Raw genomic sequence first — 27,164 nt, 5'->3', positions numbered from 1 at the left:
TTAGAGGCAGCTTTTAAAAGCAATTTGTTTTTTTAAAAAATTTTGTTAAAATGGTAATAAGGGAATATAAACCACCTATACTGACTGATTTTTATTAATATTGGACAGAATCATTGTTAACCAAAAGGAGTTTTATCATATCCAAATATTGACAGAATAAGGATTATGAAAGCATTGATTATGAAAATCCAACTATCACCTTGGATTAGGTGAATTAATATACTCCAATCCCAGTAAACAATGAATAGAGCAGACTAGGAAAGGCCTTTCCTTAACTAATCTCAGCTTGGTTTACAGTGAGGGTCTATAAGTCTGTGTTAGAGATGGAAGCGAGGAAACCTACCCCAAGTCCTGCTATAAAAAATGCAATGATTAATGTTGGCGGAGAACAGAACTCAACTGAATTCTGAATTTGCTTCATGGTCTTCCAAGGCTTTCCTGGCTTAAGTGTGAATGTTTGCTTGAATAGAGTTGGAGAGTTCTTTCAGAGGTCTGTAAAACCATCTCCACATACATCAGCTCTCTCAGCAAGATAGGGAGAAAATGATGAGGAATATTCCTTTTATGTTTAGTGAAGATGTTTCCAATTTGCTCACTGAAAATATGTTAGAACCTGTGTATCATAGCTGAGTATCAAGGAGTATGAGGATCAGTTTGTGAAAGTGAAACTGAGGTGAAGAATCATTCATGTTCGGATTAAATTAGTAGAGATAGATACTTGATGATCAGCATCGACACCGTGGGCCAAAGGGCCTCTTACTATGTTGTACAACTCTATGAATGATGGAGAAGGCTCAAAGGTCCACTCCAGGTCCTGTTTCTCATGTTCTCACCTGGAACAGTATCTTTTCTGGAGGTATGTTCTCCTTTATTCCCATGGTAGCCAGAGTTGGTGCCAGTTGTGTCATAGTCAGATTTTCTTTCCTTTAAGTTGATCATCTCTCGAGGTGAAGCTGGGGCACTCGCTGAAAATGAAAGGAACTGTGTTATTCAGATATATTTCCTACAAACATATTAAAAAAAAGGGGCTGGCCCCTCGAAACTGGACATGTTCCCAATACCTGACCAGCTGAAAGCCTTTTAGAATCGAGACATAATCTAGAGCACAAAATTGTCAGGGTGATTGCAATCAGGAAGACAGTTTCATACGCCACCCCATTTCATTATCCCCAGAATCAACAGAAAAGAAAAGTAATTGTTAAAATCTCAGAAGTGAAGCTCGAACTCAGTCGCCTTACTCAGAAGAAAGAGTGGTATCCCCAAACCACAATCATGTCTTCAGCTCTATCAAATGTAAACACATCAAACAAAATTGAAATAATAGGGCCAATAAAATGATCAAAGTGAAAAAATGGATCTAGAATCAGTCTGCTCAAGTAATCTTTCAAGCATTGAGGAGAGAAGCTGCCTTGTATTGTCCAGCAAAGCTGATCCCTTCTAAGGGTTAATGAAATTGTGGCTGAGGGAGAAAACTTCTGCAAGTGAAAGAAAGAATTGCATGTGCACAGCATCATTGACTACCTCAATGGATGTTCAAGGCAATAGAATTTTGTATACAACATATTTTGAAATATACTTAAGGTAGGAAATTCAGCAACCAAAATATTCGCTGCATGGTCCACTAGACAACAATGTGATAAAGACCAAATAATGGCCAGTATTTTAAGCTAAAATTCTGGAGTTCCTACAGAACTGTCAGTTTTTAATTTCATAACTAGGAAGTTATGGACAGTTGCACAAGCATACTTGAATGTTAAAGTTTCGAGCACTACTGGCATTTTCCTGATTGGAAGCTGTGGTACAGTGCGAATCTCTGCACTTTCCCAGCAGTTATGCTGGGAAGTCTTCCTACTGCCTCGGCTGGGCTAGATCTGATATAGGTACAGTGACTCCATTTATCTAAATGAAGAGAAATGGCTGTGAGGGAGAGAGGTAAGTTACATATAATTTACATTAATTGTTTTGACTTAATTTAAAGTTATTTAGTTTTTTTAATAGTTCTTAAATATTTGTGAATGTCAATGACATTACCCAGCCGGTGAGACCCTGTGCTGCTCAGAATCAATGACTGCAGGTGACAAGATGTTATGTGGAAATTTCAGACCAATTTGGTTTAATTATATTAGAGAGAACTGTTCTGATCTTTATTCAACTAGTGCTATTTACGTCCACCCAGGAAGGCAGATAGGGCCATAATGTAATGCCTCATATGAAAGAAGATCAAGACCCTTGGTTTTGTGCTCATGTCTCTGAAGTGGGATTTAAAGCCATGACCTTATGAATCAGAGTGCCAACACTCATCCTCAGGTAGATGATTTGCAACACAAAAGCAGCTGATAACTAGAGAAAGCCAGTTCAGTTAAATGAACACAAAACACTGGAACAGGAGAACTTCGAATACTTTCAGTCCTCATTAACCACGAGGGATGGGACATCGTCTTTCTACAGATAACAAAAAACCCGGATACCACTAAAACCCTTACCTATGCACCCAATATAACCCCAAGTAAACAGAGATGCCCCACAATGTTCAAATAACATCATTAACAAACAAGATAAAATACCTAAAAGGAAATGAAATCAATTAACAAAACAACATAAAAATTAAAATTATCTTAAAAATGCACATCAATTACGTAACCTTGAAATGCTGCATTATCTCGAGGGAAAATGATGCAGCACTCAACCCCTTTTTGGATGGTAGTAATGTGAGGGGAGTGGCTGGTTCTTCTGGGCTAACAGCTAGTGACCTAGGAGATGGAGGCTGGGAGGGAAAGGGAAGCTGGCAGCAAGATGCAAGTGGGGAAGAGACATGGGGTTGTGATTCTTCCACAGGCTTTGCAACTGGTTTTGATTTTATAAAGAAAACTCACATATTGAAGAATACATCAGTACATGTTTATACACTTTTGAAGGCATTCCAATTATGGTCTAAAGGCTCACAGCCTCTGAAAATTCAAGAGAGAGACACAAGAGACTGTAGATTCTGGAATCTGGAACAACACACAAAGAGCAGGAAGAACTCAACGAGATAGGCAGCATCTAAGGAGGGGAATGGACAGTCAACGTTTCGGATCAAGACCCTTCATCTGGACTGAAAGCGGGGAGATAGTTTGACCCGCTGAGTTCCTCTGTCACTTTGTATGTTACTCGGAAAATTCAAGCTGGGTCTAGGGGTCAACCTCAAGAGCAAATCAGTAGATAATGAGGACTGGGTGCACTGTTCTAACCTGACAATGACATCTTTTAAGACCCAAACTTCTAAAGTACAGAGCAAGAAACCGAACGGTACTTATTTTGAACAAGGAAGCACAACTGAAAATGTTGACAGGTAAACTGACTGCCTTTCTTGTACCAGGAAATTGCCTCACAAAACTGACTAAAATTGTTATGTAATCAGATCTTTTCAAAAATTTTTGCTTACACTAACTTTGATGTCTTGAAAATTAGGCCTTAGTTTTGTGTAAAAGGAAATGTGACAGTTTAAAGAGTTAATGAGCTTCAGCCTTACTTGATTTAGCTTGCTGACAGTTTGAAGGAAAAAATTGCTTACAAGAAATAGCAAAACTCCTTGAAGTATTGTAGTAATTTTAAGAATTGGAATATAAAATTGACTCCCTTACTAGTTTATCCTGGGTAAAAAAAACTTGTCTAGTTATTCTAGCTGTGCGCCCTGTTAATCTCACTGAAATGAGGGATACAGATTTCCTCGCTAACAATAATAGATATCAGTACTTCATTGCTCAATAACATGCATTGCAAACAATCACTGGCTTGTTCCCTTGACTGAAAATCTCTTGCTGACAACTGACAATTTCATTGCAAAACCACTGGGACTGGAAACCTGAATCTGTGAAATTGCTAGGAAGCCAAAAAAATGTCAAGTCAATAAATGTTCTCCTTGGCTTTTGTTCAGTCATCTACCTACATGTATGATTCCAAATCATTAGGTACATGCAGCCCTGCCAACCACAGCACCCAAGAGACTGCTTGTGTACCACAGCTTCCAACATCCCTCTACAACTGAAACTGTGATGTAACATCCTCCGATAACATTTTGTGTACCTGTCGAGTGTTCAGAACTCAGCTTAAAATGGGATGTGAAAAAGGTAATTTGAAAGAAAACTGCAATGGTCAATTGGTTTCATGGCAGAACATTTAATCAGGACAGGGTTGCCATAAATTTCTGTTGGATGGGTTTCATACAAGTTATTTTTGTTTTGAAAACTCTGTTTTTGTGGCTTGAAGAATGACATGAAGGTTGCTGCAAAATGGACCAAATATTTTAAAGGATAACATTCTCATTGCAGAAAATTAGTGTGATATTTTACATCCTACAAAAAAAAATGTTTACTGAACCTGGATTCCAAATGCATTTTTCATTTAATATATTTGAACACAATTTTATATGAACGGTGAAGGGTTCATACAAGGAGCAGGTGGCATTGATGAGAAGTTTGATGTCAATGCATAGCATTGCATCATGCATAACTTTATTTTATAACACTGAAAATGGAACTCAAACGCATTGGTTGCTATTACATGTCTGCTAAGTATCATTTTGTGTATTTAAAATGTGCAACATAAACACTTAAGTGCAGCATTTGGGAATGTGCACTGACAGATTTGCTGCCCTTCCCAAGAAAGTTTAAACCAAGGTCATATCTCTTCTCTCAGGTGGCATAAAAAGTGCTGTAGCAATTACTTGAAGAACACTTGTGCCATAGCCCATATTTATCCTTCAATTGGTTTAACTAAGTATAAGGTTATTAGAATGCTATTTATGGGATCTTGATGTGTGCAGATTGGATACCACAATAAGTAGGTTACAAAAATGACTACCCTTCAAAAATACATTTTGGCTTTAAAGTGCCTGGGGCACTCTGAAATGAAACCAGCTACAGATGAATAAATAGGTCTGGATAAGTATCAGGTCTGAGACAACTATGCTTGACTCCCGTTGAAAAGTGATGGAAAGTCAGTTGATTTTTGGGTCAAATAGCGAATTTCTTTCTCCTTTATGCACATAAGCCTGCATGCCATGAAAGCTAGCTCACCAACACCTCTACTTCCTCAAGAGGCTAAAGAAATTTGGCATGTCCCCTTTGACCTTCAACAATTTTTATTGATGCACTATAGAACACATCCTATCTGGAAGCATTACAGCTTAGTATGGCAACTGTTCTGCCCATGACTGCAAGAAACTGCAGAGAGTTCTGGACACAGCTCAGTGAGTCACAAAAATCAGCCTCCCGTCCATAGACTCCGTCTACACCTCTTGCTGCCTTGGTAAAGGAGCTAACATAATCAAAGACCCCACCCACCCACCCCTTTCCATTGGGCAGAAGATACAAAAGCATGTACCACCAGGCTCAAGGACAGCTTCTATCCCGCTGTTATAGGTCTATTGAATGGCGGCCTAGTATGATAAGATGGATTCTTGACCTCACAATCTACCTTGTTATGGCCTTACACCTTATTGTCTGACTGCACTGCACTTTCTCTGTAACTGTAACACTTTATTCTGCATTCTGTTACGGTTTTCCCTTGTACTACCTCAACACACTGTTGTAATGCATGATCTGGATGGATGGCGTACAAAACGAAGTTCTTCACTCTACCTTGGTACATGCGACAATAATAAACCAATTTACCAATTTATGAATCTATACCCACAAAATTTTATGCATAAAGGAAACATAGTTAAAATGCTCTGGTGGAAAATGGAAATGAGAGAGAAAATCCAAGTGACCAGACAAATTTGCAGCCTATGTTTCCACAATCTCTCTGTCCCCTCCATCACAATGACATCAGATGCACTCAAACTGGTGAGAAATAACAGCTATTTCAGTACAGTGGTCACATGAAACAGAAATAGTCTTCTGTAGTGATTAGTGTAACGTTTTACAGCGCCAGCAACCCGGGTTCAATTCTGGCCGCTGTCTGTAAGGAGTTTGTACGTTCTCCCCGTGACTGTGTGGGTTTCCTCCGGGTGCTCCGGTTTCCTCCCACATTCCAAAGGCATATGGGTTAGGAAGTTGTGGGCATGCTATGTTGGCGCCGGAAGCGTGGCGACACTTGCAGGCTGCCCCCAGGATACTCTACACAAAAGATGCATTTCACTGTATGTTTCGATGTACATGTGACTAATAAAGATAACTTATCCTTGGTCTTGCCCATCCATAATTCTGTAACTGTCCACAGCCTACCACTTTCACCAAAATTGCTGCACTCCTCCCATTCTGACCTCATGCCAGTTTGCAATTTCCTTTGCTCCTTGTTGGTAGGGGTGCCTTCACCTGCCTAAGTTCTAATGCACTGGAATTCTCTTCCTTAATCTCCTCTCCACTCCACACTCCTTTATATCACTCTTAAAACCTACTTTTCTATCCCAAGCTTTGGGTCACTTGTCCCCAAATTTTGCCTGCCAAATGTTGTCTGGCAATATCCCTATAATATTTTACAACTTCAGGTAAGCTGCTCTCTCATCATTTCCCACTATCATGCTTAAGTTCGTTTCTCACCCTGTTTCTTAAAAATGCATTCAGGCTTCCTATCAGCTGATCTGTCTTAACCAATCTCCATAAAGTCTTTTAACTTGCACATTTTTCTTCTCCCCAGCTCTGCTTTGAAAACTAAACCATCCACTCTTCCCACAGCTCTAAGGAAGCATCCCTGACTCAAAACAGTACAGGCGCTCCCCACATTGTGTGTGGGGGGGCAGGCAGGGGGTTCCCATTCCCAGAAAACGATCTATATCATGATTTTCCATAACACAAAGCCACGTCATTTGTGCATGCATCAACAAATGCAAATTGAAAAATAAATTTGTTTATTTATTTACTTTTACTTACCCATATAAATTATGTAAGAGTGAAATTTATTCTATATCAAATTTTTGGGTACTGACTTGTGAATTCTGTAACAGGCGAAGTTCCATTGCACCCTGTAATTGGTTTCTCTTTCCTCAGATGCTGCTTGACTTGCAGAGTTCTTCCAGCATTTCTGTTTTGGTTTCAGATTCCAACATCTGCAGTTTTATTTGTTTTCTCCCTATGAATCTCCATGGGCACTTTGCTATCTTAAAGGAGCTATTTAAATGTAAGGTGCTGACTAATAGAAACATCAAACGCAAATAAAACCAGGAGCAAGAGATGGCCATTTGACCTTTCAAGTCTGCGCTGCCCTTCAATACAATCATGACAGATCCTGTACTTCAATACCACATTCCTGCTCTCTTCCCATACTGCTTAATGTAATTTCTGCCTAGAAATCTCTCTATCTTCTTCTTAAATATTTTGTGATTTGCCCTCCATAGTCTTCTGTGGTAGAGAATTCCCCAGGTTCACCGCCCTCTGAGTGAGGAAATTTCTCCTCTTCTTCACCCTAAATGGTCTTCCCCGATATCCTGAAAATGTGACCATGGGCTCCAGACCCTCTCAGCCAAGGGAAATATCCTCACCACATCTGGCCTGTTGAGCCCGATTAGATTTGTGTACATTTCAATGAGATCGTTCCTCATTTCTTCCAGACTCTAGTGAATAAGGCCTTATCTACCCAACCTCCACTCAAACAACAGACCCACCATCCCAGGAATCAGTCTGGTGAATTTCCAATGCATGCCTTCCATAGAAAACAAATCCTTTCTTTGGTAAGGAGACCAAAACTGCACACAAATGCTATAGGTATGTTTTCACTGAGGTCTTTTATAACGTCTTGCTACATTCTTACTCCTGTATTCAAAACCTCCCTCAATGAAGGTCAACATACCATTTGCCAATATAACACCATTTAAATGATACTTTACCTTTCTGATTTTCTTACAAAAGTTGATAACCTCACGTTTATCCACGGTACACTGCATCTGCCATGTATTTGCTTACTTATCCAGCAGGTCTAAACCACCTTAAAGCCTTTTGTTTTATAATTTCATATTTATTTTCAGTTCATAATCCCATCCATTTTTATGTTATCAGTAAACTAAGAAATATTGCATTCGATTCCCTCATTCAAATCATTGATACATCTATGTTGTGACTAGCTGGGGTCCAGGCACTGATCACTGCAGGACCCCATCAGGCACCGCCTGCCTTCCTGAAAAGCCCTCCTACCTCCTCATCTCTATTTCCTTTCTGTCAAACAATTTTCAATTAATTCCTGTATATTCCCAATCCCATTTATTTAATTTTGCATGCAAATCTCTTTTGTGGGACTTCATCAAGGGCCTTCTGAAAATCCTAATACACCATGTCCACTGGTTCTCCCTTATTTATTCCACCATTTACATCTTCAAAAAACTCCAGTAGGTTTGTTGAACATGATCTTCCTATCATAAATCCATGCTGACCTTGTCTAAGTCTGTTAATATTTTCTAAGTTTCCCAGTATCACATCCTCTATAATGGACTCTAACATTTTCCCAGCTACTGATATTAGGCTAACTGTCCTGTAGTTCCCCCAATCTACGGGAACCATTCCACAGAATATAGAATTTTGGAAGGTGACAACCAATACATTCACTACTTCCCCATACTTACCTCTTCTTGTGCTCTGAGATGCATATTATCAGGTCCTGGGGCATATTAGCTTCCAGACCCATCAATTTCTCGAGCACAATTTTCTTTTCCACATGTAGTAATTTCTTTTAGTTTCTCCTTTTCCTCAGACTCTTGATTCTCTACATTTCTGGGAAGTTATTTGTGTACACTTTCATGGAGAGTAGTCCAAGGTATTTAATTGCTATGTCATTTCTTTATTCCCTAATGAAATTTTCCTATTTCTGACTTGAGAGAGCTACATTTGGCTTTATTAGTCTCTACTCTTAATGACAACTATCAATCTCCATCAATTAGTCCACATCAATCATGGAGGCAAAGAAGATTCCAGTGATATAGAGCTTTGGAAACTATAACTCATACAGTGCTGCTTCAGATATCTCCAATCCTGCATCACAAGAAGATATTTTCCATTGGGTTCAACCCTGACCTCCAGTGCTGTCTGGGTGGAGTTTGCATATCCTCCCTATGACTACCTTCCTGGGTGTTCCTGTCTCCTCCCACATCCCAAAGGCATACTAGTTAGTAGGTTAATTAGCCACTATAATTTGCCCCCGGTGTGTAGGTGAATGGTAGAATTGAAGGTTAATTGACAGGAACATGAGAGAGAAAAGTTAAAAGGAAATAATTGGGATTACTCTAACAACTAGCATAGACTCAAAGGGCCAAATAGCCTGTTATCTCCTAAGAAAATATGCAAAATATTAACTTGAGTGTGGCACTGCTGCCACACAACCATGAAGGACAGATTCAATGTTACGAATCAGAACTGTAAAGCTGGAAGTGATACTCTACTCTAATCTGGCAAACCAGACCCTTGTGGAAGTTTAGGTAACTCCTCCTAAACTCTTAACTCCTCCTTCTACTTGTACTAGAGTTCCAGTGTAAGTAGAATTTTAATAACATCCTCTGAGATTTCTTCTGTTCTGTTCAGGATGATGGTGGGGAGGGCAAATTAACCCTGTGGCTGATTGAATTAGTTTGTTGCCTGTTTGAGAGGTATAACATAATTAAGAAATGCAAATAAAGCAACTTGTATAAAAAGACTGAATTATATGATGGGTTAACCTATTAAAGACTCACCATTGATTACAATTGCCCTTAGTTTACAAGTTCCTATTAATCACATTACAATAGTAACAGCACATCAAACCTACTTCTTTAGATTGGTTATAACATGCTCTGTGATGTCCACAGGTTACAAGACGTGTCACATAGATGCTAATTTTCTTTTTATGTACTTAATTTTTTCTTAAATCTTCTATTTCTATACAAAAATAGTTTGTTAATACAACAAAAAGTTTTTTGAGCAGGCAGTCTGGTCCATGTTTGGCAACTGTAGTACATTAGTTGTGCACCTCTGAGGATAAAATAACTATGATATTCCAATCTCAAGATCAGTATCTGTTTGCACAACCTGTAGATGATCCTACAGAAACATAAAATAACACAAGTGTGCAGACCTCTGTTCCTTACAGAAATGGTCATAATGGCTCAGAGAAATGAACTGCAATTATATAATGACACACATCCATCTTGCAAGACCAAATGAGATGTTCAACTCAATTGCCTGCAAAGAAAATCAATTCTGTTTTGAAATGAGTTGACACATAGTCATTCCTATTTTAATGCCAGCATAATAATGTATGGGTCATCTGATAGCAACAGATGGTGAAAGCCACAAATTGACTTCTCTTTTAATATTGTTTCCCTGGATGGAAGAGTCCCCTACAGCACAGTAGAAATTATTCTCTACTAATGTCACTGCACACTAAAATTAAAAGCTCAGAGATTTTAGAAGGGTGTCACACTTGCGGTTAATTAAGAGCACATGGAAGAAGCAGTTAATGATCTTAATACATTAAATTTTCCATCGCCTATTTCCCTCTTAGGCAGCCCATTGAGGCAAGAATGACTTGCTTCTACTCTAGCCCTGTGAGTTCTTAAGTAACAGATCTATGTAGGATCTGCAGATTCTGCCACAGGTGCAGCTTTATGTGGTGGGTGGGTGAGTTAATTGAGTTCCTGCATACTCCTCCACTACTGATTCTCAGTTCCTGGCAGAGAAACCTGAGTTCCTGACAGAGAAACCTGAAAGAAAAGCTTCAAGTACATCCTTCCTTTAGTAAAGAGACCAGATTTGGTCTTACTAGTGCTATATACAACCGAAGCATGATCTCCTTATTTTTATATTCAATTTCACTAGCAAAAGACAATGACATTCTGTTAGCTTTCCTAATTCCTTGTACTTGCATATATGCCTTTTGCAAATCATTACCAAGGTAGAAGACATTTCTGGGAAGAATGTCCATACAGAGAGGCTTTTCAATCCAAATGCTTCTGCTAGTGTATAAGCAATGCAATAAACCTCCACTTTTATTAAAAGTATTTTCAGGATATGGAACAGATCGTGCTTTATCTGCAGTCTTTCACATTTTGTCAGCATCAATGTTTGGCGAAGCAGACTCGATGGGCTGAATAGCCTAATTCTGCTCCTATGTCTTATGGATTGGATGTCAAGGGCTACAATGTTTCCTGCAAAGTAAGGCAGCCAGGCTCGGTTTAAAGTATATAAATGCTGAATTTAAAATGTGTTTCTCTTGAATGTCACAAAAATCAGCAGGTGTGGAGAAAGGTATTGTACTGTGACACCTGTGAACTGTGGGTAAATCCCTTAACCATTTTTAAGAAGATAGGCTAGGGTGGACAACTACATATTTTTACAACTGTTTTAAATAGGCAGTCATATCTTCCAAAAACAATAACCTATAATCACTTACATTAAGTTGTCATTTGTCACATCATAAGTACTGAAAGCTAGAATAATGCTAAAACATAATAATGAATGCCAATCCATTCCAAGAGGGAGCTGGGTCATCCTCAACCATGGAGTATGAAAGTTTGATTCATCACTTCCAATCACTCCATTACCATCAAATCCAACAACAATAAAACAACTTGCATTTATGTAATGCAGCAAAAATTCTCAAGGTGCATCACAAGAACAGACAAAAAGTAATACCAAGTCACATAACAAGTATAATGATAGGGGACCAAAAGCTGGACCAAAAATGCTGGTTTTGAGAAAGCCCCTTCAAGGAAGAAAGGAAGCAGAAAGGTGAAGTGGTTTATGGAAAGAGTTGCTGAAGCCACCCATCACTCTACTGTTTAGTTACAATTACAATTCTCTTTAGCTATTGTGGAAGACTATTCATCTCTGACTGAATAAAAATGCTAAGTAAATTATTCATAAAATCTTTGCCAATACAAAGCTTGGATAAAGGAACTGTCCCCACTGTTGACAGAACACTCAGTGATCTCAATTTTCCTGCCACATACGAGTGCTCTGTAATATTATTTTACAGAATCAAGAAAGTTCCCTCTGTGTAGTGGCCTTAAATCCAGTTGTTTCAAGCTCCACTCCAACCTCTAACTGTATTTAAATTGCAGTTAGTGCCTTGTACAAACTGTTACCCTACTCCACTTAGAGTTATTTAGTAGGCTTTAAGCACATGAAAGGTAATTGAACATTAACAAGTGGTGCTCATTGACTTGGTCTTGCATTCAGTGCATCCAAACAAGCAGAGCACTTATGGTGCTACAAATGGCAACTCTGCAAATTTGTTTAATGTAAATAATCATAGGGTATCTTAGGAAGATATAACTTTCCCTATTTGGTAAGGCTATAAAAATATTGCAGGATTCCACCACTACATCAGTGGTAGGGAAATTACTGGAGAAGATTTCTAAGGATAGGATCTACTCGCATCTGGAAAAACAGGTTTATTAGGGATAGTCAGCTTGGCTTTGCAGTGACATCTTATAAACAATTGCATTTTTTGAGTAGGTGATGAAGATGATTGATGAGGGTAGGGCAGTGGATGTTGTCTACATGGACTTCAGTAAAGCTTTCAACAAGGTTCCTCATGGTAGACTGATCCAGAAGATTAAGGCAAATGGGATCCAGGAAGAATTGGTAGATTGGATTTTAAATTGGCTTGGCCATAGAGGACCATATTTTCTCTTGGTCATTGGTAGTGGTAGAGGGGTGTTATTCTGAACTGATGGTCTGTGGTCAGTAGTGTTCTGCAAGGATCAGTGCTGGAACCTCCATTGTTGTTTGTGACACAAAAATTGGCAGAGGTGTGGATATTGAGAAAGGTTGTCAAAGGATTCAGCAGGATATAGACCAATTGGAAATGTGGGCAGAGAAATAGCAGATGGAGTCTAATCTGGACAAGTGTTTTAGGAGGTCAAATGTAAAGGGAAAGCATACAGTAAATGGCAGGATCCTTAGGAGCACTGATGTACAGAGGGATCATGGGGTGCAAGTCCATAGCTCCATGAAAGTGGAAACACAAATAGATGGGGTGGTATACAAAGTGTATGGCAAACTTGCATTCATAGGTTGGAGCATTGAGTATAAAAGTCAGGAAGCCATGTTGCAGCTATATAAAACTTTGGTTAGGCCACATTTGGAGCATTGTGTGCAGTTGTGGTCGCCTCATTACAGGAAGGATGTGGAGGCTTTAGAGAGGGTGCAGATGATGTTCATCAGGATGTTGCCTGGATTAGGGAGTTCAAGCTACAAGGAGAGGTTGGACAAACTTGGGATTCCTTTCTCTGGAGTATTAGATGCTGAGGGTAGACCTGATAGAAGTTTATAAAATTATGAGAGGCGTCGATAGTCTTTTTCCCAGGGTGGAAATGTCATATACTAGAGGGTATAGTTTTAAGGTGAGAGGGGGAAGTTTAAAGGAGATTTACGGGGCAAGTTTTTGTTTCACACAGAGAATGGTAGGTGCCTGGAACATGCTGCCAGGGGAAGTGGTAAAAGCAGACACAATAACATTATTTATGGGCCATTTACACAAGCACATGAACAGACAGAGTACAGAGGGATATGGACCATGGGATTAGGTAAGATTGGCATCATGTAAGATTGGCATCATGGTCAGCACAGACATCATTGGCCGAAGGGCCTGTTCCTGTGGTGTACTGTTCTATGTTTATGCTGGATTTATTTGTGAGGACAATAATTACAAGGTAAGGTAGCTATTGTAAACTCTTATAAATCACGAGATAGATCGATCAGGCATTGTTCTTTAAAATGCATACCCCAGTGAGGGTGCAGATGCAAATCACTGGAATATGTGGAGAGTTATGTGGAGAGACTGGAGAAACTGGGATTGTTTTCCCTACAAGGGAGATTAATGGCAGATTTAATACTAGTTAAAAATCATGAATGCCTTTAATGCACTAAATTCTCATTATCCAAAAGGAATAGGAGCATGGACTTCCTGCAGATGACAATAAACATGGATATCACTAAGGCCTTCGCCTTTCTACTCAATACATCTCTAAATAAACATTTATATGCCCTACCATGTGCTAAAAGCATTAATAAACATATTAAGCATTTAAAACTCAAAAAGAAATGATATTAACTAACAAACTTCTTCCATTGGATCTTACAAACAGTGATAGGTTTCAAAGTCACAAGGTGCAGTTGTGTAACCAAATACTGCATTCCAGTAGAACAGCGCACAGGAGGGAGTCAGTGGACACGAGTGATCTGGAAACTGATTACCATATTTCTAAAGACAATAATTGATTCAACATGAATGAATCTATCTATCTATCTATATATATATCTTTGAAAAAACATTCAAGATGAGGCCTGGATAACTGTGCTAACCATGGATAGCAAATCAACTGATAACGACGACTGAAAGCAGAGCAGATTATGAAAGATGCAGGAGGTTTCATAACTAGTAGGCGTTGATTTAAGAGTATTAGCAACAAAGAGGGAGATGAGGAAAAGATTTTGTTACGCAGCAGAAAGTTTTCTTCTCGCAGCTACCATCAGGCAGGATGTACAGAAGCCTGAAATCCCCACACCACCAGGTTCAAGAACAGCTACTTCCCTTCAACCATTCAGTTCTTGAACCAACCTGCACAACCCTAATCGCTACCTCAGTATAGCAACACTATGACCACTTTGCACTACAATGGACTTTTTTTTGTTCTAATTGTGTTCTTTCTTGTATAATTTATGTTTAATTCATGTTTTTCTTGTGAATGTTGTGCCCTTAATGCTATGTGCCTGTGATACTGCTGCAAGTAAGTTTTTCAGTGCACCTGTACTTGTGCATATGACAATAAACTCGACTTTGACTTTTTTGACTTTGAGTGAATATGATGTAGAATGTGTTGGAAACAGATTCAATAGCAACTTTGAAACATTGAACACATATGCTGGGGCTATTGATCCCCAGGGAAATTACCAAAGGATAAGGGATTATCCGCTGATGCAATTTACAGGACGAAGGGCAGTGGGGACTAATTGTTTCAGAGAGCCAGCCTAGGCACAATAGGCTGAGGAGCTCCCTCTGTGCTGTTTTGTTCTATGATAGCTGTATACTTGTTTTAAACATAGACTTTTCTTTTTGGATTTAAATAGTGGGAACTTACCTTTGCAGTTGCCTGTAATTAGAATGACACCAACCTTGCCAGCCTGTTTGGGAAGTGATCAGAGTCCTGGTGTAGCTTACCTGAGCGATTGTTCGGGGACATCCTGACCGGTGATATGGAGGGAGTGCGTGAGGAAGAGTAGGGCCTCTGCCTGTCCCGCTCTATTGTAGAAGATGAGGCCACAAAATGATACTGTGACCATCCATCCTGCAAAAAACAAAATTAGTGTGTTAGAATAACAGCCATGTAGAATGGGACTATGGATTCCCATGGACATTATCAAAGGGTAAGGGATTATCCACTGATACAATTAAATAAAATAGAAAGATATATAAAAATGGGATTAAATGGAGGTCCATCATTTGCCACCGAGGATTTAAATGACACTGTCAATCTTTTCAACATCAAGTGAGTTAATCCGATTTGTGTTCAGATTTCTTGTTCAAGCCACACTTGAAAAGCTTCAACAGCAATATTAACAGCAATCATTAGGAAAGGTACAAAAATCACAAGGTGAAAGGTACAAACTTTTGGAACTTGCTAAGTGATCAGTCATTCTCACCATTGAGTACTTTGGGGAGGAATGACTTAATATGAAAGACAGGTGTCTTGGTGAGATATTTCAAAACTGATGCATTCAAACACATAGGGTAATGACTGAATGCAGAACTTATTCAAGAAGCAAGGTTGAATTTGAAAGGAACAACAAGAAAATGGTTGGTTGGCATGACTACCAGGCATAGATCAGGTCAACAGGCTCAGACAGATCCCCCACAAAAAACCAGCTAACTGCGAGTGATTACAAGGCATTAATGTAGCGGTCCAGGTGAATTTCTAAATTATCAGAGCAAAACTTAAAATATTTACAACAACCACATTCAACGTGATAAGATTACATTTCTTGGGATTGCTGGCAGATGTACCTTTATGATGCCTGAACTTAGTTTTGAGAAAGCAGTGGCTACAAGTGGACAAGCAGATAGTCATTGTTAAAAACTATTTAGGAAACATAGAGCACTAGGCTTGACTCCCATGGCATGCCAGAACACAGGTCAGAGGACAAAAATAAATGACCTTTTTTTCTAAATCCATTTTCCAGACTCAATCAAATCTCCACCTGTCCTCTCAGAAGGAGATACGACATTCCACAACATCATTAGAAAAAAGCAGGGGAATTCTACCTGGTGTCCAGCCCTTTAATTATCCCCCTTCATGGTCATCAACAGACATTATCACATTTCTAGCTTGTGAAATCCTACTGTGCTCAGGCTGGCTGTTGAGCTTCTTATAACGACCATTGGTATAAAGCATTTTGTGATGTTCCAAGGTAATAAAAGATGTTACTTTAGTTCAAGTCTTTTCTTTCATCAGGTGAGCTGAGGGCACCATTCAGGCACCCCAGTGCAGTTTCCCTGTTGGAGCCACCGTCAGCTCGTGTGCACCCTAAGGTTAGAGGAGAAGGTGAGCAAAGATAGTGGGAGTGGGCAAGGGCCAGTCATCAGCAGCCTGTGACTGCTCCATACAGTTAGGAGGAAGAATTCTCCCACTCCTTTTGATTCTATAAAATTAATTAAACATAATGGAAACCCTAACCTTAACCCAGAACAAGGGGCATGTTGGCTGACACTTCACCTCTGCAGCTACCAACCCCAACCTTTAAGGATGTAAGAATAAACAGGAGGCCATTGAACCCTTTGTACCATTTCATAATACCATGGGTGACCTTCTACCTCAGCACTCTTTCCTGCACAAATTCCATCATTCTTGATTTCCTTAACACCTGGAAATCTGCTGAGCTGACTGAGCCTCTCAGGCAGTGAATACCACAGATCCATCAGCCTCCAGATGAAGAAGTTTCTTCTCGTCTCACATCACATTTTGGCTTATATTACAGCTCACTTAAAACAACCTTCTACAGAGCTCTAATTTAAATTAGCACAGCTGTAGAACCTGTTACAAAGTCAGTGGTCTGCACCTAGGATTAAATTGGGCGTCAACAATCTGCTGTTCAGTGTCACAGGGCTGTCCTTGAATGCTACAGAATCAAAATGGCCTTAAAAACTGTACAGAGGAAAAACAGTGTCAGTCAGTTTTGCATCCGGTGCTGACATCTTATCAAATCCATTTGAGTCTGGTTTAAACTCCAGTGACCCTACCCAGCACATCAGCTGACGAATGAATTAAACTGAACTTGTAACTAGGTTTCACCTTCACCACCCTCACTCTAATTACATTGTAAAACTTCCTGTCACGATAGGATGTTCAACATTATCAGCTACCACAGAACCACACACATTTTCTAATTGTGTTTGCTGGATGTGCTGCCTAAAGCGGAATTTTCTTTATTTCTCCACTTTGATACAAGCACGTCTCACCAAGAGGGTCAACCAGTGGTTTACATGAAATTGAAAAGGCAAGACAGGTCATCAGTATCAGAAGGAGCAAGACTAATGTTTTGCTGAGATCTTCCTGTTGTCAGATTCCGATTTATATGTTGCACATCCACCCTTTACTGATGACTGGTTGTGATAAAGCCCTTCTTGCCCAACGTCTTCTACCTGCTGAGCAGTTTCATGTTTCAGTTTTTCCCATGTACTTACTATATTCTTCATTTTATTTTTCACTTCAGTTGACCTTTTTTTTTCACACACGAGTCAGATGTTCATGGATCCAGGTCCCACATCAATGACCTGAGAACGTAATTCAGGCTAGCACTCCAATGCAATACTGAGGGGTGCTGCACTGTCAGGGTTACTACCTTTTGATGGCATGTGCAGGAATTTAACGTTGATTGCTTTTGGAGGGGCGCACTGGATACACACTATATAGACCTATGCCCATCTGCGCGTATCCTTAACCTAATTAATGTTTACTGGGGGAAGAGGAGAACTGTGCCCCTACTCTCTCCACCATATGTTTGCCCTGGATCGATGTTGAACAATGCCCCATCTGTCTTCTCAGGCAGATGCACCATTTGAAGTACAGGGAGTTCACCCACCATTAATCTCTTTGGCCAATATTAATCTCAATTAGTTGATCATCTGGCTATTCAGCTCATTACTATTTGTGACACCTTACTTTGCCTGCAGTATTTCCCTCCATTATAACAGTGGCTACACTTTGAAAGTAATTCATTAGCCATGAATACTTTGGCACTTCTGAAAATAAAACACTATGGATTTGTGCGCTTTCCACACTTTCAGCTTTCCCACCCTTGGCTGAAGGAAAAAATGTAACATCTTCCTTTTTAACCTCGTAACTCTGTAATGAAACAGAAAATGCCAGAAACATTCAGCAAGTTAGACAGCACTTGAGGGAAAACTGAATTATTCAGGTGGAGTTCCAATGGAAGGCCTTCAGTCTGAATTATTAACTCTGTTTCTCTCCTCACAGATGCTGTCTGACCTGCTGAGCGTTTCCAGCATGCTTTGTTTTTAAGTCACATTTTTGGCAATAGTTTGTTTTTGTATTCAATGTGGCAGAATGGGAAGATGCCACATTTCGAAGCACATGAAGCCTTCTGTTCCTTCACTACTTGTATAGTGTAGTCAGGTCACTTTGAATGAATTTTACTGCAGGTTTCGTGGTCTCAATTCTTACCAGGAGTTGAAGTGCTCACGGATAGGGTGAGGTCATAATTGATAAAAGAACAGGACTCCGTTGGGAATGAAGAGAAGTTTTTGATCTTGATGGTAGGGCCTTATCTGCATCTTGAAAGGCAGGTGCTTCCAGCCACCAGGAAGACATGTGGCTGGAAACTGGGAGGATAAGGTGAGAGAACAATGTGGATAGGGAGTCCAGGGATCAGGTGAACTGGAGGGAGGCTGGCAATTTCACAACAGCTTTAAAACAGGTTACCTCATCATTAACATATTGCTGTCTGTGGGAACTTCCTTTGTACAAATTGGCTGCAAAGCACATTAGGATCACCTAGGGTTTTGAAGGCTGCAACAAAAATTCAAATCTTTCATACATAGGCTGCTACAAACTCAGCACAGATTGCTAAGAAAATAATTTAAAAGATTTGCAATGATTTTCTTGATTGGTTATACTGCATTCCACGAAACCTAGAATTCTCTTCACAATATCATCCCTCTAAATGAGAGGTATTCCCTGCTCAAATAAACAATGGATAATTTAGCACTTTTTGAAGATGACAAAAGAGACTACAGATGCTGGAATTTAGAACAAAACCAGAACGCTCAAAGAACTCAGCGGGTCAAGCAGCATCTGTGGAGGCAAAAGGTGCAAGTCGATGTTTTGGATCGAGACACTGCATCAGAAATGATCATTTATTTAAAAACTGATCATTGTTGCCCTTTTCAGTTAGAACCTGTACTACCTGATGTTTCCACCAGGTGGCAGAAAGAGTCTTTATAGCAAGACTTTGAGAGATTGCCCCGCAGGAGTGGATGTGACCTTGCACTCAATGTGTGGTGGAACATGTCTAATGAATACCAGACGCTTCGCTGAACAATTTGAGATTCCAGGTTGTTGTGAATATTGTGACCATTTAAAATATATACTTCAGCAAAATAGGATTTTAAATGAGAAACTCTTATGTGAGCAAACATTTCCCTGGCCCTTTGTTTATTCTCTTGGGAGGCGAGGTTGCTGGCTAGGCTGGCACTTACTGCTCATCCTGATGCCCTTGAATTGATAGGCTTTATGTCCAGTCAATCACATTGCTGAGGCATGGAGTCACATGTACTCCAGTCCAGGGAAGGACAGCAAACTGTCATGTCCAGGGCACAAAAGTGAACTTTTTCTTTCATATATCATACTTCTTGTAACATTTGAGGGAGCCTTTGCCAGCTCTCAGGGCAATCCCATTAACCTCATCCTCCCACTTCTTTCACTGTAATCCTATTCCCCCTCACACGGCCCACCATAATTCTCCCACCACTAGCTGCTCCAGTGGCAATTTACAGCATCCCTTCAAGCCACCAACCAGCACAAGTTTGGAATGTGGGAGGAAACCAGAGCATCCAGCAGAACCCCACGTGGTCACAGGGATAACATGCAGATTCAAAAAAGACAGCATCTGAGGTCAACATTGAACCCAGGAGCCTGGAGTTACAAATCTGCTGTATCGCTATGAAGTAGGTGGGATTTTTTCCTACTAGTCCAATTTGGACTAGTTTTATGGCTACCATTGTGGATATCAGTTTTTCATTTTAGATTTATTTAACGGTGAATTTAAATTTCCCAGCTACAAGAGTGAGATTTACAATCATGTTTCCAGATCATTAGTCCAAGCCCCTGGATACAAATACAGTAGGTCCCATTGTATATTGTTGCCTCCCAGCTCTTTCTGCCCTTGCCTGGGTTAGGAGCAGATGTTACTCTATAGCACAGAGTTGCATGACAAGTCAATGGCAGATATAGTGGCCCACAGATAATGGTAGAGAATCCCTACCAGACAAAGTTGACAAAAACTCAAGGTTGTCTTGGAGTCTCTATGAATTGAAAGTTAACCTTCTGGGCAGACAGAGGGTGAGTCACACAAAGGAGACCAGGGAGATTGCATGCTTCACAAGATCATTTTTAATATTTCATTTTGGCAGCAGGTTGGCACCTGATTGAATCCACATCCACTGGGAAATGACCAAGGTGCTTTGCAGGCAATGTGCTAGCACAACCTTTGGTGGATTGAGGAAAAGTGTATTTGAAGATTAAGACCTCAAACCTGGGACAATATTCAACGCCCACAGGGCAGCAGTGATCACTGCTCTCCTATACGCTTCTGAAGTCTAGACTATCTACACCTCAGGCCACTGAAAAAATATCACATGCTGTTTCCACAAAATTCTCCAAATTCACTGGAAGCATAAGCACCCCAGTATCAGTGACCTCTCCCAGGCCAATATCTCCAAGACTGAGGGTCTCATTGCAGTCAGTTGGCTCCATTGGGCAAGCCATGTTGTTCACATGCTTGACGCCAGTGAGCCTAAACAGGGACTCTTTTCCAAGCTTTGCACAGGCAACAGAGGAAAGATTCAAGATGTGCTTAAAGCTTTGAAACAAAAAGGCAGCATCACCACTGACTGTTGGAGATCTATGGCCCATGACTGCTCAACGGAGAAGAAGCATTCAGAATAGTGTTGAGAACCTCCATGAATTGGGAGCACGCAGAGGTCCTGTGTAAGTAGTGGAAGGAAAACACCACCTCACAAAATACCCGCCTGCCACCCAATCAGGCACTGCCTGCCCCACCTCCAGAAGTGTCTGCAGTTCCCACAATGGCCTCATTGGCCAGCTCAGAACTCACAGGACCAGAGTGGAAGCAACCTATTCATGATCCCAGGGGACTGCCTAAGGAAAAGAACAAACAAACTCTGTACTGCCCAAAAATCTTGCTCAACGAGCCAGGTTTAAGGATGAGTCTCAAAGCAGGGCAGACAAGTGCTGGGGGAGAGAATCTGCATCTTAGGGCCATGAGAAAGGATTCATGAGAAACCAATATTTCTCCAGCTTTGGTAATCCCTGAATCAATTTCAGGCTTTCCACTTTCTCTACTTCCCCAGGAACGCTCTTGGACTTTTGTCTGAGGAGAAGGTTTGAGCTTCCTCAGGTGAAATTTTTATTAATAGTTTCCAATTTTTCCCATTGCCCCTGCAGAAAGTGATTTAATATATGAATCTGCACCCAGAATATTCAGCCAAACCTGCCTCCACACCTCTCACTCCCAGTTAGCACTCACCAGACAAAACAAATTATACACTGCTCAGTTTCCCCCTTTTTTAAAAAAGAAATCAGGATTCAACTCACTTCCCAGTGAAATCCTTGTGTTGCTTATCTACACAAGGCTATGGATCACAGTTGCTCCCACTGGGATTCTGCAACATGAGGGTACAAGTCTGCTTCACTGAATCCATTCAATGTCCATGGTAAAATAAGGGCAGGATAAGCCAAACGTAAATGTTTGTTCTATTAGGAGTTAGACAAGTTATGGAATGACTCAGCTGAATTTTAACACCTAACAATCAGTGAGCTGGGAAAAGAACAAGATTAAAATTCAAAGAATCTGAATCAGGAACCCAAGTCACTTAATTGGACCCACTTCCAAGGAGAAACAGGTTGGTCATTCAAATATTACAGTGAGGCGCTGCCTTTTCACTTCAACTGTTTTTCAAATTAGCCAAGTTTCCCAGACCTCAGAAACTCATCAGGTGAAGTGAGGTGAGAAGGGCTGAACGTGCAGGACCAACTGATTGTGGGCTAGGAGTCCAGGAGTGACTACTCCAGGCTAAACACGGTAGCCAGTAACTCTGCCCCACCACTTGCCTGGTCTTCCCACCATGACCACCACATGTACCTCCTTCTCACCAATGGATCCATCCCCCCTCAACACCATTTGACTACCCTCAACCAACACATCCTGACCACCGTCTCAAATACTGCCACATCTCCATACTCAGGAACCTTCTCACCAACTGCAGTACAGGACACACCCATCACACCTCCCCTACCAGACCTACCTGATCTCCTTGGCTGGGGCCTTGTGCTGTTGGCTTCCCTCCTGATGGACCTCCATCTTGCCAATTAGACTGCCATGTGGAAAGCCATCAGAAAGAAAAATAAATAGGTCCTGCAGTTAAAAAAAAGCAGGAAGAACAGGAAACCCATTCTGTTGGGGTTGCCAACCTCAAAACAGCACCCCCTTGTGGACTAACTCTCTGGGCTAAAATTCAGGCCTGGGTACTTGCTGTTTCATTTCCCCGTTACCTTTTTATGGTTGTCTGGACTCTGTTCTCAGCATTCACAACCTGAGCCAGAGGTTGCGGGGTTAAGCCCACTAAAGCAAGTAACTCAGACTGAAATTCCATGAGTCCAGAGAGCGCTACACTGCCAGAAGTCCAGTTCTTGAACAGACATTAAACTAAGGCCTCACCCACTCTCGCATGCAATGCAAAACAGCTCATGGAAATTTTAAGCAATGAACGTAATTATCGTGAATCAGGTAAAGAGGGGAGGACCCTTGCCTGGCCTGATATACCTTTGTCCTGCAGGTAACTGTGTGCCGTAGTGGGTATACTGAGAGTAGACAGGGTACTGCAGGTCATGGTGGGCATCATGAGCCTACTGAGGGATGAGGTCACTCTGTATACCCAGGATGAATCAGCAAATGAATGTACAGAGACATGGAGAGTTTAACACCAAAACATGAAGGGAGATGGAGCTTAAAGCGGGAGATGCAGTAAGAAAGTGGATGCTTCAGCAACAGAAATAGTATGGTATAAAGAAGAATGAGCAGATGAACAGAGAGTACAGAGAAAAGGGAAGTATTAGTGAGTGAGAAACAATGGAAGGATCAGTACTGAAAAAACGCACATATTGTTATTATTGCCTGCAGTGGCAACATTGGTGAAAAGTCTTCCTGTACTTTCCTCCTCCAAAAATGTTCCTAAGTAAGTCGGCTTTTTACCCAGCCATTCCAAAGGTACCGACCAATAACTTGATCCAATTATTGAAAAGGAGATTTCAAGTCTGTTCCTTCTGGACCACATGTGCCGATGGAACAGCCCACAAGATCCAACAGTTAAGTGTCCTGTACAAGGAAAAGTGTCTCCGAGTTAGAATCAGAAAGAATACATGACACAGAAGGAGGCCATTTGACCAAATGTGTCTGTGCCAGTCTATTCCCACCTTACCACACTAGGTCCTTAAACCGTACAGGTCGTGGCTCTTCAAGGACACATCCAAGTGCTTAAATGTGATGGGAGTTTTAAACCTCTACCACCCTTTCAGGTACCGGGTTCTAGAACCCCACTGCCCTCTGGGAGAAGAAAGACTTTCCACAAGAAAGACTAATTCTACTATCAACTTAAATCTATATTCCCTCTGCTAAGGAAAATATGTCCTTTCTCTTTAGTTATCCCCTCATAATTTAATATACTTTAAGTAAGCATCCCCTCAGCCTCCTCCCAGCTTATCCAATCCCTCCTCAAAACTGAAATTTTGCTGTCATATCATTTGAACTCTCTCCTGTTAATAATCATCTTTCCTATAATGTGACCAGAACTGTGCATGGTACTTTTCCCGAAGTATGCTAAATTAAAATGAATTATAGTCACTACCACAAAACAACTCTCCCACTAGCTATGGGATTAGGTTCTGAGCCCTCCTTGAATCCAAACTCTTGGTGGAAAATCTTAACCCTTGAGCGTGGGTGGGATTCCAGCAGGCTCTCCAACAGGCCACAGGAGAGCACTTCTGTAGGCATGGGGAGAGATGGGGGTGCAGGTTAAATGTTAGCTGGTCAGAAATTAGGTGCAAAACTCCTGGACATGCAGATTTAACCCAAGTTTTTCAGGCTGTGATCAGAAAACCCAAGAAAGCTGAGCTGATGAATTACATTTGTGAGACACTCATTACTTGCAGCAATAACAGCAGTTTGTGATTCTATCGCAGGGTGAATGGGCTTCCAAACTTTCCCGGAATTTTCCGGATCTCTGGTGGGGTCAGGGGCTGAGGACTGGACAGTCATGCCTGGCATAAATAATGCAGCTTTACTGCTGAATATCTCTGTGAAGGTATTTCTTCACAGGATCTCTAATGTTTCTCAACAAATTGTAGAGCTGGCATTAGAAGATGACCCGGCATTTTGAACTCTGTTGCGCAGCCCAGTCACGTTTGGACCCGGCCACTTATTTGCTGCCATAACAGATTTTCTCAAGGGGGCTGCCCTCACAGCAATACTGTGGGACAAAGAGGAAATTGCAGTACGAAGAGCCACTGCTCCTGACCTATCTGCAACTCCACAGGAGGAAGAGGCTCATGATGTTGGAGGACAAACCCTGACACAGGGTCCTCACACAGTTGTTCCATTTCCTGGAGATGTTGGAAAGTTATATCCTGATTAGACTCAGTCTATCATGGTAGATGGTGACAGAATTTTGCAGTCTCCCAGAAGGAGTCCAGCTGTCTCCTGTACCTGGTAGACATGCCCCAGTGACCACCAAAGTAACCACTATCCATAAATGCTACACCTTGGGATGCTCCCAGGATATTGCTGGAGATGTACACTGAGCTGCACAATCAAGACAGGTAGTTGACAGATACTATATTCTCAAGAGCTGGCACTTACATGAATTATGCCACCCATGGACCAATCAGAATGAGAGGATGCTTACGTTTCAAGCTCTGGCCGTCTTCTCAAGGGGCAGGGTGCAAGAGGTAGCATTCACTAGGCTGTCAGAACAGCTCCAGTTCATTAATCAGAAAAGATTCCGTTTCATTAATGTCCCAATCCACACAAAGACTTTTCACCTGTGGGATGCAAGACGCTCGCTCAGCTATTGTGGAGATTCACTTGGCCCATGGTTGTCCATCCTCCTTGATGCAAGGTGACTGATGGGTTGCCTTTCTGAAGTCCAAAGGAGAACCACTGAAAATATGGCTGATGAGCCCAGGAAAGATCCCAAGCAATGAGGCCACAAGTAGAGAGAGAAATATAATCAAGCAAGAAGTTACTTTGCTGAAAAATCCTTTGGTGTCCTAACCATCACGGCGGTAGAATTCCATGTGCACCAGCTAGGGTCTTGGGAATGGTGGTGAGTGCTGCATACTCCACCACATGGCAGAGCATCAAGAGTTGGCCACACATTCCAGAGATGAGTCTGCATCTTCAGGTGTGGAAAAGCACCAAGAGGAGGAGGACTATACTGCAGGTAGTACCTGAGGAGCTGCTGCTCCCCCTCATTTGTAAAGGTGAGTCACCATTTAAAAGCCCAATTATTTGCCTTATGGAACTGTGCTGACCACAGAGTACCTGCATTAATGGATGGTAGGCATGAGTCATGGCACACTCTCAGAGTGACTGACCTCTCCCAAGGAGGGGTCATCACCATCTTGCAGGACTGGTTAAGAATAAAAACTTGAGTTAGAGCTTTCAAGGCAAGACATTATAATAATTAAAAAAAAAATGCTGGAGATACTCAGGTGGTCAGGCAGCAACTAGGAAGAGAGAAGCAAAGTTAATGCTTCAGCTCAATAAGGTTTCCTCAGAAAAGATATTTTAACGGCTGTGTTCCACATTATCAGAGTTCACTCGCTGCAGATAATGATCCAGACAACTGCAATGCGGCTGGATGAAATAGGATTCCGTCACCAGTAAAATGTGAGAACCCCATCTCCCCAAGTCCAATGATCTGCTTTCTGTCATGCTGTTTGCATCAGGGGATGCCCCTTCAGCACATGCAGGCTGAATGCCAGGATGCCCAAGTTCTCTGCCTCACTCTGGTGTCCTTTGCTCTCTTCTCCTGTAGGGAGGGAACAGACGTGGCTTCAGAGAGAGTTATAGCATGTGCTGAATGGACAGGTGGCTTTGTGATAGTGAGGGAGAGGAAGGAAATTACATAAACATGTAACTTTGAATCTCATTGGTAGCTGGATGTGAGGAGGTGTGTTGAGGCAGATGGATGGGTGTACCTGCAAGCAAATTGGTGAGATGAGTGATGCATTGTGGTAGAATAAAGAGGGCAGACAAGGGGGTTGAAGCAACAAGCATATCAGGATGTGAGTGGATATGCCACCATGCTCATCTTTCCTAAAGTGATGAGGTCATTGAACAGTACGTAGCAATCAATCCTGAAACAGGGACCACACTCCCGCTGCTGACTTCTGCTGCTACCTTCACCAAAGCCTTTAGGAATAGTTGCAGGCTTCACGAGGAAGGATGATAACCAGTGGACATTTACAGCAGCCTATATAACAAAGAGTGAGGCAGCAATGAATCTTGGGGCTACTTATTGTCATGCTTGCTATCCTCTTTGCTTTTTTTCTCTGCTCTGCTGACAACTCCAGCATCTCTTGAATGCTCTGCTTAGAATTTGTCATTAAGTAATGAAGTCAACATCGAGTTTCACGCATTGTCTTCACACTTGATCAACCACATTATCTGTGAAACCTAGTAAAAATATAATAACACTATGGCTGAACTAAAACTGTTCCAACAAAGGTGCATTGAAAATTTTAGATCTTCTCTTTGCAGATAGACACAGCTCCCCTGCTCCCACATATCAGAGAGCTAAAACTTAGTCACTTATCCCAGTCATTGTATCACATGAACCTATTATGTATCACAGAATGTTTCCACCATGAAGCCCATCACATTTTTTAATTGCTCCTTCTT

At 41.1% G+C, this 27,164-nt stretch overlaps 1 protein-coding gene across 5 annotated transcripts in view; it reads right to left on the bottom strand.

The window, feature by feature from the left end:
- The window catches only part of LOC127570353 (catenin delta-2-like), a 909,541-nt gene that overhangs the window by 6,028 nt on the left and 876,349 nt on the right, over nucleotides 1-27,164 (bottom strand). For all 5 annotated transcript variants that reach the window (XM_052015821.1, XM_052015822.1, XM_052015825.1 and 2 more), the window contains 2 exons: nucleotides 15,109-15,235; nucleotides 834-965 (listed from right to left, as the gene is read on the bottom strand). In XM_052015821.1, the coding sequence (XP_051871781.1) occupies nucleotides 834-965; nucleotides 15,109-15,235 (259 nt within the window). The remainder of the gene's footprint in view (nucleotides 1-833; nucleotides 966-15,108; nucleotides 15,236-27,164) is intronic.

Source organism: Pristis pectinata, chromosome 5, assembly GCF_009764475.1.
Source record: "Pristis pectinata isolate sPriPec2 chromosome 5, sPriPec2.1.pri, whole genome shotgun sequence".
In the NCBI taxonomy this organism is placed as follows: Eukaryota; Metazoa; Chordata; class Chondrichthyes; order Rhinopristiformes; family Pristidae; genus Pristis; species Pristis pectinata.
Note: the sequence above shows the minus strand (reverse complement) of the source record. Positions and strands in the feature narration are given on the sequence as shown.